Here is a 12,690-nt window from a genome sequence, read left to right as displayed (position 1 = left end):
CACACTGTCAAGGCAATACACCAGACAATTACATCCACGCTCTTTGGTTCTGTCCACCAGTTCAGAAGTTTTGGCGCGAGATATGTGAAGACTTATCAAAGTGTCTGAAATGTAACATTCCAACTTCCCCCTTAGTGTGTTTACTGGGCAGCTTAGATAATGTCACTTCAGAAAAGAATATAGCCCATATGATTTTCACTGCCCTATGCATAGCCAAGAAAACAGTCCTCATGAACTGGAAAAATAAAAAGAATCTTAATTCTAACCAGTATAGAAATTATCTATTAGATTACATTAGTCTTGATACAGCCTCTGCCACCACATCAGATCAATTGCTCTGGACTCCTTTTATCAGCTCCATCACCTAGTGGGGGTGGGGGGTCATAATTTGGTCCCACCTTCACTGTTGTGATTGGTGTGGGGGTAGGGACAGGCTTAGGGCGTCGGGGGGTTCCCCAGAGGCATCTTCCTTGGGGGGCTCAACCCGGGGTAGCGGTCATGTCCGGTTGGGGGCTCTGTTGGCTCTCAGGTGACTGTTTCCTCGCGGCTGCGTGCAGTGGGGCTAGGGGAGGGTCTGTGCTGACGGACGTGGGTTACTGACCTGGTAGCCTGGCTGGCCCTGGGTGGGTCCGGGATGGGCGTGAGGTTCTGGGGGCGCTCCGTCTCTGGGCTGGGGCCCGGGCCGGGCCTCGGGGGCTTGGATCCTGGTTGGTGTGTTGCCGGGGTTGTGGGCGGGTGGGTGCATGGGGGCCCGGCCCTGGAGCAGGGTGCCGCCGGTGCGTCGAACCACCTGGGGGGCTCTTCAACTGGTGGGGGAGATGGTCACATCTTGCAGGAGCTTTCCTCTCTTCAGGAACTCTCTCTGCAGGAGGGGGAGATACAGGAGAGGTGGAGGAAGATCGCAGCCTGGGCGTTTACTGTCTTATGTAGTCTGGAAGATGAGTGGATGGTGGGGTGGGTGCAGTTTTCTCTGTGGTGGGGTTGGGTGGACTGTCCCGGGCTCTGTGGGGCCGGGAGGCGCTGCTGCACTGGGCCCCGGTCTGGATGGGCCTGGGCCCCCTTTCCCTGGCGGGTCGCGGAGTGTGGGAGTGCCTACTGGGGTCAGCGGGGGAGCTGGCCCCAGGGAGGGGTTACCTGCCCCTCCCTTCCTTCCCTCCCCATCTCCAGCTGCCTCTCTCTTCCCGCTCCACCACAACCACCCACACATGCAGGGCCTTGGAGTAGGGGTATGTCACCAGGGTGCAGAGGAGGCTACCCCCCCTCTGTCCCCTTCTGTCTGCCTCTGCCTCAATTTTATTCCACAATTTAGACATTCACATTATTCACACTCTCATTACACATACATATAGGATCTTGGGGGTGGGCACAATCACGGAGTCCAAATTACCATCAGGGTGTACACCTCACCCCTGGCGTCGTTGCCCACCTCTCAATTTTAAATACACTTAGACATTGAGGGCTATCAGGAGGGACTATGCGCTTAGCTGCTGCTCCTTGGCAGGTAGCTCCAAGCCCTCCTGGGTTTTAATTGCACCTTAGAACACACATGCATCAACATTACAATGAGCGGGTGGAGGGAGGTTTGGAGTCTTCTCCCACCCCCATTCTCTGCGGCCTGCTGGAGCGGGAGGGCTAGGTGGAGTTGGCCGTCCGACTGCGGTCTGGAGTGTGGGGCCTCCCTGCTGCTACGGAGTCGGGGTGGTCTGCCTCTCCCCACCGCAGGGAAAAGGGTAACACCACCTGGGTCTGGGTGCAGTTCCCCCCTCCAGGGGCAAGGGTACCTAGACCCGGTTTGTAGAGTACGCTTGGGGAGTGTGATCGTGTGTACAGCGTCTCTTTATGTCTGTCTCCACGTTGGTTGAGTGTGGAGTGAGTGCATATGAGAGCATGAGGGGGGGAATGGATGTTTGTGTCTGTGTGTGCCTGTATGTCTGTGTCTATATGTCAGGTTGGGTATCAGACGCCACCTCTCTGGGGACACCTCAGGCCCTCCAAGGTTTGGAGGCCTATCTCCACCTACCACCACTTCCCCTGCCGGTGGCGGACTCCCTCAGGTGTCGGTGCGTTGGTGGTTCTTTGTGTCTGGGGGTGGGCGTCCAGGTACACACCGGCTCACTCCTTGGCGGCCGCTTATCGGGGCCTGGAGCCTGGGGCTCGCTCGGGCCCCTTCGGGGGTGGGGTGCCCCCGGCCTCTCGGCCTGGGGCTCGGTCACTCAGGCACAGCTGGCGGCCGGCGGAGCTCACGGGCGCGTCACTGCAACTCCCCCTGGCTTCTGCTCCGCGGCTGCTGAGTGAACCCTCATCTGGGACTCTCCTCAGCTATTACTGGAACAGTGGCGCGGCTGCCCCTCTGTTGGTCTTCCATGGTCTCTTGTGTTCTGGGGGCCTCTGGATGTCTGGAGTTTTGATCTCCTCCATACCTGCTTCACACCCTGGAGGACGGGGCTGTGGCCCCCCCACACTCCCTAGCAGATCGTTACATGGAGAAACCTTTGGAATACAAGCGCGCTGATCCACACAGGTATGCACACGGGTGTTCACTGCTCGTAGACCCAAATTACACCTTTCTTGGCTGCTACTTCGAAGCACATCTGTCCTGCGTGCTGCACAACAACATTGAATATTTAGTATTTACTGCTGTTTACACTTAGCTAGATTAATGCGATGGTGTTGTGTTTAGTATGTTGCTTTGTTTCTTTTTTTTTTGTCTTTTTTTGCTTGTTTTCTATTCTTCTCTCAACAGGTGATCCAGGAGATTTTTTTTTCTCCCCCCCTTTCTCACTGTCCCTCTCCCCTTCTGTTTTTCCTTTCCTTCCTCTTTCTTTCTCCCTTTCCTATCTCTCACTCATGTCTGTCCCGTCTGTAACATCTGAAAATAAAATATAATAAATAATCAAAACAAAGATCGACCAAATGGACCAATACGGCAATGCCACGATGATCCATTTGGCAAAGTAAATCCATTGGGTATCCTTGTTGGTCTTCAGACAACAATTCTGATGGCTAAAGAACCAAATGGGACAGGCGAAAATAAATAAATAAATAAATAAATAAATAAATAAATTTAAAAAAAAAAGTAGTACATCCTAGAAAATATACTCAATGTGCACTCTGAACCACTAATTAAGAATTAATCATTTATTTATTGATGTAAGACAAGCTATTTATATATTCTAAATAGATCATTAGTTTAAAATTTAGCATCGATAGTCATTATGAGGCGAGGAGGAAAACACATTTAAAGTGTAATTTAAATATAAATTAGAAAAAGATCGTGTGAGGTGGATAGTCCAAAGACACGTGTGGCCTCTCGTTTCCGTTGCCTTTGGCTGTAACCAGTCACACTTTAGGAATTAAGGTGTATTTTGGATGTGTTCGTCTGTCTTTAGTATCTCTGTCTGTCCTTAATTTTCTTTGAGGACAGGCAGAATCTGCGCTGGCAGGTTGCACTCCAGTACAGCAGGTGGAGATCATTTCAAGTATGGCGCTTGTTGTGACCCGCCACAGTCATAGAAGAAAAGCTATGGGGAGAAAAAACAGGAAGCGTTCATAAACTTCATATGTTGCATTGCAATTATCAATACATTTTAAGCGTTTGGATTTCAAATTTGGCGTCTAGCTTCTATGTAGTTAATTCACAGCAACCCAGGAATTGTAGCGATACACCCACGTTTTAACCCACCTGCCGAACACGACGCATGTAATCTACGATCTGAACAAGGAAATGCCGAAGGTTGCACGCCTCATTGGAAGCATTATTTTGTGTTTTCTACAAAACATGATTGGAATTAGACATCTACGGCGGAAGCTCATGGCTGTTTAGGACTGCCCTGGCCGTCACGGGTCTGCTTTAGGTGATGCTTTTGTGCATTGGCTGCTGAATTTGAATGACTGAAGAGAAATGGATGATGTGATCAGTCTCAGCTCAGACGACTCCGACGTGGAGATCGTCGGGTCCTACTGTACATTCACTGCCAAGCCTGACCCGATGCCTCTCTCCGCTGTGCGGGTTGAAGTCGATGCCGTGAAGCTCGCCCTCCCACCGGTAAGCGGACTGAAACTCGGTTGCTGTAGAAACTAGGGTACATTTCAGTAGGTATTCTCAGACTGTTGCTCGTCACCTGGATAGAGAAAAAACAAACAAAAGTTAAAAGATACGGCCTGCTTATTAACGCTCTGCGGTCAAGTAGCAGCACAAGTCAAATGTAGCGACATTACTGGTGAAAGACGCTATAACCTAGCTTAAAGGTAAATAAGTTATTTGGCGCTTTGTTTATAACTTTGTTATTGTAAAATAATTTTGTTGCTCAAACAAGCATTTATGTTTAAATGGTGTCATTAGTATGTGCTGTATGTCTTTATTGTTTATAAATGTATTGCTACTGTACTACTGTACTGTAAATGCGCTGCTAAATAGTTTTAATTTTTTCATAGTGCATGAAACTGGGAATGATAGTTAACATTAATGCGGATTAAATTGCGTAGTAAAATGTGTCTACCAAAATCTTTGTTGTATATTTTATGTAAAGGAGCTCTTTGTTATGTTATACCAGGCGAGCATTTGCTAGTCAAATGAGAAACTGCCCATGGGGAAGGATAAGATAACCTGATAGGAGTGTCTTTTTGACTCAAATTGCTCGCTATTCTGTGGCTTGGTCTTAGTCTTATACATCCAGATATTAAAGGGAGAGCCACCTCCAAAAGAACTGTGAGACCAATTACAACAACTCTGTACCTTCTTCTTGAACTGTACATGCTGTCCTTCCATAAAGTATAATTATTTGGGTTTTAAGTTTAACCAATTAACCAGCAATACAGACATTGTGTATATCAGCCATTAAAGCAAACGTAAATAAAGCATTAGTTCTTTTATCTATAAAAATTGCAAAAGAAAACTCCATAGCTTTTCAGTTGCACTACTATTTCCGGTGGGTTTTGACCGGGAGATACACAACATTGGCAAAAGAATTCACTTACGGATCCAAATAATTGAATTCGGGTGTTTCAGTCACTTCCATGGCCACAGGTGTATAAAATCAAGCATGGCATGCAGACTTTTTGTACAAACACTGGTGAAAGAATAGGTCTCTCTCAGGAGCTATCTGAATTCCAGCGTGGTGCTGTGATAGGATGCCTCCTGTGCAACATGTCCATTTGTGAAATTTCCTTGCTACTAAATATTCCACAGTCAACTGTTAGTGGTATTATAACAAAGTGGAAATGATTGGGAATGACAACAACTCAGCCAGGAAGTGGTAGACCACGTAAAATTGCAGAGCGGTCAGCGGATGCTGAGGTGCGTAGTGGGCAGAGATCACCAACTTTCTGCAGTCAGTTTAGACAATTAGCTCAAGAACAGTGCAAAGGGAGCTTCATGGAATAGGTTTCCATGGCTGAGCAGCTTTGTCCAAGCCTTAAAAAAATCACCAAGCTCAATGCAAAGCACTGGATGCAGTGTTGTAAAGCATGCCACCACTGGACTGTACAGCCGTGGAGACGTGTTATGTACTTGTCTGACTGTATTTTGCCAAGTGTAAAGGTTGGGGGAGGGGGGATTATCATGTGGGATCATTCTTCAGGACTTTGGCTCGGTCTCTTAGTTCCAGTGCAAAGTATTCTTAATTCTTCAGCATACCAAATAATTTTGAACAATTTCATATTCCTAATTTTGTGGGAAAGGTTTGGGGATGGCCCCTTCCTGTTCCAACATGACTGTGCACCAGTGCACAAAGCAAGGACCATAAAGACATGGATGAGTTAGTTTGGTGTGGAAGAACTTGACTGCACAGAGTCCTGACCTCAACCTGATAGAACACCTTTGGGGGAAATAAGAGTGGAGAGTTTGAGCCAGGCCTTCTTGTCCAACTTCAGTGTCTGACCTCACAAATGTAGTTGTGGAGAATAATCAAAAATGGCTATAAACACACTTATAAAACTTCCTGGAAAATTTTTCCCGGAAGACTTGAAGCTGTTATAGCTGCAAGCGGTTAACCAACATCATAATAAACTCTATGGATTAAGAAAGGACCACCACTCAGGTTCATATGTGTGAGGGCAGACAAGTGAATACTTTTGGCAATATAGTGTAGTACCTTGACAGCATCATAAGAGTCAGTAAATTATATGATCGCATCTCTAGTCAAGGAGTGTTGCATTGGATTGTTGATCAATTTTTCTAAAGCATTTGACATAGCAAGAAGAAAGAAAACTGAAGATTTAGTTGCAGATGGTAATCAGTTTGGTTAGTCAGTACTTGGGCAGATCCTGATAACTGATTAGGGGAGGTGCAACCACACACAAACTGACAAGCAGCAAGTTGATAACCAGAGACCATAGATTGTCAGTGGCATTCAGAGACTTCACAACAGCTAAATAAACTGCTGGTGACTGGAAGTCACCAGTTAAACTTTTCTTGCCTTTGATGGAGTTGATTGAAACTGCTACCAAAACCATTGGCTGACATTTGTGGAGGTGGTTAGATATTATGCATTTGAAATATTACTATTATAACTGTAACTGAAGCTCACAGAAGATGAATATGTAATTAAATGGAGAGAGTATTTTTTAAGCTTATGTTGAGGGACTGGTGAGAAAGCTTAAAGGTAAGTCAGGTAAAATAAAGTCTGAATAATTACAGACACTATTTGGTATGACCACCTTCAGTGTATCCTAAATTCTCTGAGCAAGTTTTCTTGTAATTTCTGTAGTTTTCTTCAGGAATAATTCAATATTAATAAGACCTGTTATAATAAGATAAAGTGGTACATAGTTACAAAAGCTAAATAATCTTTTAGAAGTAAGGTAAGGATGATTTTCCTTCTTCCCCCTATTTCTTTCAGAAATGAAAAAAAAAAACCAATCAAAGGTTATATTTGATTTAATATTAATTTTTTAATAATTATCTTTTCCTTTTTTTTTTTTTTAGAATTATATTGACCTCACAGATCCAAGATGGACTCTTCCAGAGCTACGGAGAAGGCAAAATGGCACTGGCACAGCATTAGTAGACTTGACTGAAAATGAAACAGAGCAGGAGACAGAGAATTTACCACCAGATGACTGTCAATCAAAAAACACAAATACAAATTTAAATCACATCTCACAAAGTCAAGATTTTAATAACCAAAAAACACCTTTGATGGACTCCGTTGTTTGTGCTCCACAGCAGGACTGTGGTGACCCAAAACCAAAGCAGAGACGTCTAAATCCTCAAATACCTGAAACACAACATCCAAAAAAAGACAATAAAGCAGCCCCCTGTCCTAACACACCAGCTGTAAAGTTGAAACGATTGCCTTTTCTAGAAACACATGTTGCAGAACTGAAAACCTCAAAGTGTTCTGTCTATGTGACCAAAGATTGTACTCAAATGTCTCTGAACAGTCATGGTGAAGCACCTTGTTGCAATAGTAATTTAAGTACTACTACGACTCCAAACGTTTCTAACGTTGGGCCTTTGTTTGATGTGTCTCCTCCTAAGGATGGACAAGAAAACAACAGTGAGGAATGTACAAACACACAGGTACAAGATGATGAACCACAGCACCTACATAGCCCTGCAGATTCTCCTCGCTCAGTGGGAGAAAACTCTGTTGCAAGTTCAAAAGAGCATAGCATACACGATGGTCCGAGCGATGGAGTTAGTTCAGCTCTACCCATTACATCCATAGATTTGGCATCTTCATCACAGGACATACACGATGGTCCGAGCGATGGAGTTAGTTCAGCTCTACCTATTACATCCATAGATTTGGCATCGTCATCACAGGACGAAGCTCAAATGGAATCCCCCTGTTCTGACCTGAATCAGCCAAAATTAGACGAACCAGAAAAATCTAGACAACCCTGCAGCTCTGGTAACTCATCCCCCTTCTCTCCTACTACTGCATCAAACTCTTCTGAGCCTTTTGAGCCTGACCCTCCCTCCAATACAAGTCCTATATCTCATAGTCGAAAGAGCCCTGCTGAGTCATCTCCTAGATCCGAATCAGCTGAAGATACGCCTGAATGGCAGTTGGAGACTGAGACGTACAAGGGAGATCTTGGACTTTACAGTCCAGGGTCTTTCCCATGGGAAGATGAAAGTGATGGAGAAGACATGAATGAAGAGACCATGGACTGCAGGGCGGTCAGTAGAGAGGATAGACATTTTGTGTGCCCATCTACACTGAGGAAATTACTAGCTGGAACATCTCAAAAAGCAATGGTGAGAGACTGCTGCCCAGATATCTATATTTGTATTTCCTGGTACCCTCATTAACTGATCAAATGCTGAAGCAAGTGCATTTTCTTTCCATAGTTTGAAGAGGATGATGAAGATTTTGTAACTCCCGAGGTGCTATGTCGCCAGAGTCTGAGTCTGGTTTACAGTACGATTGACGAGAACTATCCAGAAGGTACTTTGCAGCTTTTGTCTGACCTACTACAGCCTGGTTACTATCCCCCCAGAGATATCACCTCACACCTACTCCACGGCATTCTGCTCGACCTACAGTCTCCTCATCACCTCTGCGTGCAGGCTTTTAAGCTCCTGATGAGGTCACAAAGGTAAAGAGACTGTAGCAATATGAGTTTGATGAGTATGTTTAAATTGCATAGTCTATATCTTACAAATTGTCACTTGCTTTTTGGTCTTTGAATGTCTTAGACTAAGAATGTTGTGTGATTGCAGGCACCACATGGTTGATAAAAACACAGTTCCGTGGGATTGGGAGTTACTGACCTCAGTCATGACCGATGAGGTACTGATTTACGAAGTTTATCCAAAAACTCTATGAACAAGAGCATATTGAAAATAATTTAGTTGCAATGGTGAAAAACATTTGCAGTCCCATTACTAGTCAAACATTTTGAGTTTGCTTGCTTGTTTCACCTTGTTTGTCAGGCTGTTTTTGTTTTCAATCTGCTCTAAAATGCAGACATTTGCAGCCCAATATCATTTCCCTACTTGCTAACCTTTTGCCTCCTTAGGAGCACACACAAAGGCATCGGTGTGATGTGGTGCGCATGTTCCTGGAGTACATTGTGCAGACTTTGGAGGACGACTTTCGGGCCAAATGCTCTACATCCTCCTTGCACCATTCGATAGCAAAGGCAACATTGTCGTGTGATCAGCAGTTTCCCCGGGTTAGGTGAGCATGATAGCCAACCTGTATTATAAACATGGGTAACTTTGGACATAAGCACTTGAGTTTGATTGTATATCATTGAGGTTGGATACCCTTACTTGGCGAGTTTATGATGGAGGCCTGGGTAAAACTTTCTTCTGTGAAGATATTCTGCTGGGTTTGTTTTAACAGTATGGAAGCAAATGTTTTGTTAAGAAGAGAGGTGTTTTTTTCATTTTTAACCTACCGTCATTTATACAAAAACAAACAAAAATACTCAGGTTTAGTTGACACAAATGGTCATTCACAGTTTTAATGATGACATCTTTCATCAAGTATAATACTCATACAATTGACAACAAATAATTATCACATACACCCAGTGACAAACCAGATTGTTTTAATTATTTTGCCATTTTCTTTATAAGTATCATATTTAAAGTCATTTTTGATATCTTTTTTTTAATTTTTTTTTAATTTTTTTTTTACAGGGAGGTCATCAAATGGCTGTTTTCTGCCATTATGAAATCAACAGAGCATGGAAAGGGTAGAGAAACGACCCAAGAAAGAGAATATATGAGGTGAATTAGAATAAATTGTTCTTAAATAAAGAAGTGGTAGTTTGAGCAGAATAAACAACTGATTTGCATGTATGTCACAGTTAGCTATAGAAATGTTTAGACAGTGATTTAGTGGTGTGATTTTGGCTTTTTACACCACCACAAAAAATTTGTAACAAAACATTATATATGCATTTGAAGTTTATATTCTCAGCTGTAATTTTCCAGGACTACAGTTTATGTATTTTATTTATTTTTTCAACCCCTTAAAGTCAGGACTGAAAATGCATCTCGACTGTTTGATTTAAAATCTGCTGTGTTGGCATACAGAGCTAAAACTATGAAAGGTTTTAACAATTCCAATTTCTGTCTGCTTTTTAAAGTGTATGTCTCTGTCTCCTACAGAATGGTGTCTTGCTTGCAAAGGATGCTTTCTCTGGCTCTGGAGGTGGATTGTTCTCCTGCTCTAACCTCTGCCAAGCTGTCCCAAGAGCTCTTCCATATGCTCATCAGTAACGTGCCCCTACGAGCTCACAGGTGAGGAGGAGACGTGTGTTCAGAATATTTAATGGTGTAGGGAAAAATCTACTAGACTAAATCACGTTATTTTTGCTCAGTAGTCTGTAAATGTTTTTCATTCCATTTTCTATCAGAATTTATGGAATGATGAGTACTTTATTTTTAATTTTTACGCGAACATTTTTACATTTTTACCTTGAATCATTTGAACTCTTAGCAAAACAGAAAAGGAGCTTACTAAAATGTGAAGTGGAAAGTGTAAATACAAGAAGCCAGAAATCAATTTTTCTTTTTTTAAGTATTTCTGTAGTTATCCTCCCTGTAGGGCACTTTTTTAAAAACATTATAATCCTTATTTGAAAAGTCTCCAGGCTTTTTTTTTTTTTTGGCGTTTTTCCACTGTAGGCTCAACAGTGCTTCCTGTTGTCCTATCCTATTACTTTGCCTATGTTGCTGGGTACTTGCCTTTGCAGCCCAAATATTGCTTGTTTGTGGTAATGAGTGGTAATATCATCACAAACAAAATTTACCTGTCTGTATTATAGAAACTCCTCACTTAAACTAAATAAAGGGCTGTTTGTATGGAAAAATAAATAATTGTGTTTTCATTGCATTGCTTTAATGGAAATATATTTAAATCTTGTAAGTACATCAATTAAGTAAATTATATAAGCAAACATATATTTATTCTAATAGCAAGGTTGACCCTTTTTTCCCACCAGTTTTTCAAGCTGCCTTTGACTGATCTGTTTTTGACTCCCAGGATGTTGTTGTTGGAGAGCCTACAGAGTAAGCTGCTGAGATGTAAGCTGTTGGAACATCTGCTGGACTATGCATGCCCAGTGAAAATCTCACTGCCCATGTCGCTCAGTCTGCTGCTTCACTTTCTAAAACACTGCACTGTATCACCAGACCCTATGGTGAATATTACATTCCTGATTGTTATCTTCATTTTTATGTCATTGGCCAACTTCTTTACAGTACTTTAGTTCCCAGAATATGTTTTTGGGGGAGGGGTTTCCACTGTTCTTTAGTGTGTGCTATTTACCTTGTGTAGATTTTCCCAAAGTTTGCAACGTTATGTTGTCTTCTCTTGAAAGGAAACTGTTGATACACTGCCTGAAACACTAGACTTGTGTTTCTTATTTATAGTGGCAGCTTTGGCTTAGGATTAAACAACATTTAGCCAGCTAAATCTAGTTGCCTCACAGTCTGCCATCATTATCTCAATAGTAGTGTTCCCACAGAACAGTGCATGGCTAATGTGGCTAACATGACCAAGTCTTTAATTCAGGCCTACTTTTTGTGTACCAGTATACTGCATTTAATACAACCAAATAAAGTGTGCTGTGTCCTCATTTGCATGTTTTTTCCAAATTCTATTATTGGACAATGAAAAAAGCATCAGCTACTGTTAACATCTGTATATTAATAAAGCCTCAAAATAAACATAATTGTGAGCCTGTAATTGAGTATACTATGGGAATGATTTATATCATCGTGATCTTCACTTTAGAGACGCAGACAGCTTCTTGTTGATGTTTTCAAGTCACAAATTTGTGATTCTTGTTTCTTGTTCTATTTAATTTTTTTGAGAGAAATAAAACAAAACAAAACAAGTGACCATAAACGATGATTCAATGCCACTGATTAATGTCTGTAATCTCTAGGATGGCACTGAAAAGTGGCTCAAGTGGGAGGAGTTGGTGCATCTCCTCTGGATGTTGCTGCTCAGCTATAACAAAGCAATGAAAGGTGAGATTTTGGTAAACAGCTGGAAATTGCTTCGCAGTATCTGCAGCTGTGGTAGATAAATGGTCTCCTATGAAGTATATAATATTGAAGACAAGATGATTGTTGATGGCGACAATGAGGGCAATTTTGCATTGATACAATAAATGTTTGTTGTACACAGCGTTATCAGCTTTTTCAGTATTTAGCAAATTATAGAGGCAGGTAAATAAATAGATTAAAAATTGCAATATGTGCCTATTGGATGAGCTTGCACATTTCCTGCTGACAGGAGTCTTGTTTGCACTGTTGTTTGTGGCATTATTGCCCTGTGATGTTTTTTTTAAATCACTGTCATTGCATTTCCTGGTGAATGCCTCTAAAACATAGGTTACAGTCACTTTTTTGTACCCAGTGTACCACATCCTCCACTGTAACAATAAGTCAATCAACTGTCTAACTCTACAATGTTTGTTTGTGTGTCCTCCTAATTTACGTTATCTGTTATCCACAGGCTATCTCTGCAACTCATTAACAGAGCCCAGAGGCAGAGTTGGCATGTCAGTCTATAAGCCTGATGACAGGGTATCACGACCTGCCGTTCAGGAAGCCGTTGAAGCCTTTCTGTCCAGATCTCAGGCTGACCTCGACCAAGCTTTACCTCTCCATGTGGAAGAGTCCTTAACTTATCTACAGGATCATCTCCTAGATGTCTGTCAGTGTTAAATAAAAGAGTCTGTGTTTCACGTTTCATATTGGTGCTTATTTTGTAG

At 42.6% G+C, this 12,690-nt stretch overlaps 1 protein-coding gene across 3 annotated transcripts; it reads left to right on the top strand.

Moving 5' to 3' along the window:
• The first annotated feature begins 3,497 nt into the window (after positions 1-3,497).
• simc1 (SUMO interacting motifs containing 1) lies at positions 3,498-12,668 on the top strand. 3 transcript variants are annotated; one of them, XM_086312631.1, is made up of 10 exons: positions 3,498-4,045; positions 6,926-8,206; positions 8,300-8,547; positions 8,672-8,741; positions 8,971-9,131; positions 9,599-9,688; positions 10,073-10,204; positions 10,950-11,106; positions 11,857-11,941; positions 12,432-12,668. In XM_086312631.1, the coding sequence occupies exons 1-10, from the start codon at positions 3,902-3,904 to the stop codon at positions 12,641-12,643; spliced, it is 2,580 nt and encodes an 859-aa protein (XP_086168757.1). In that variant the 5' UTR covers positions 3,498-3,901; the 3' UTR covers positions 12,644-12,668. The 3 variants fall into 3 exon arrangements, with proteins under 3 accessions (XP_086168757.1, XP_086168774.1, XP_086168766.1); XM_086312648.1 differs by having other exon boundaries at positions 3,499-4,045; positions 7,481-8,206; XM_086312640.1 differs by lacking the exon at positions 3,498-4,045 and adding an exon at positions 4,086-4,248.
• The last annotated feature ends 22 nt before the right edge of the window (positions 12,669-12,690 follow it).

This window comes from Aulonocara sp. 'chitande type north' Nkhata Bay, linkage group LG2 (assembly GCF_057382095.1).
Source record: "Aulonocara sp. 'chitande type north' Nkhata Bay isolate Kocher_YH1m ecotype deep benthic linkage group LG2, A_spYH_male_GT1.1, whole genome shotgun sequence".
Classification (NCBI taxonomy): Eukaryota; Metazoa; Chordata; class Actinopteri; order Cichliformes; family Cichlidae; genus Aulonocara; species Aulonocara sp. 'chitande type north' Nkhata Bay.
The sequence above is the reverse complement of the archived record's forward strand: the minus strand, read 5'-3'. Positions and strand labels throughout refer to the sequence as shown.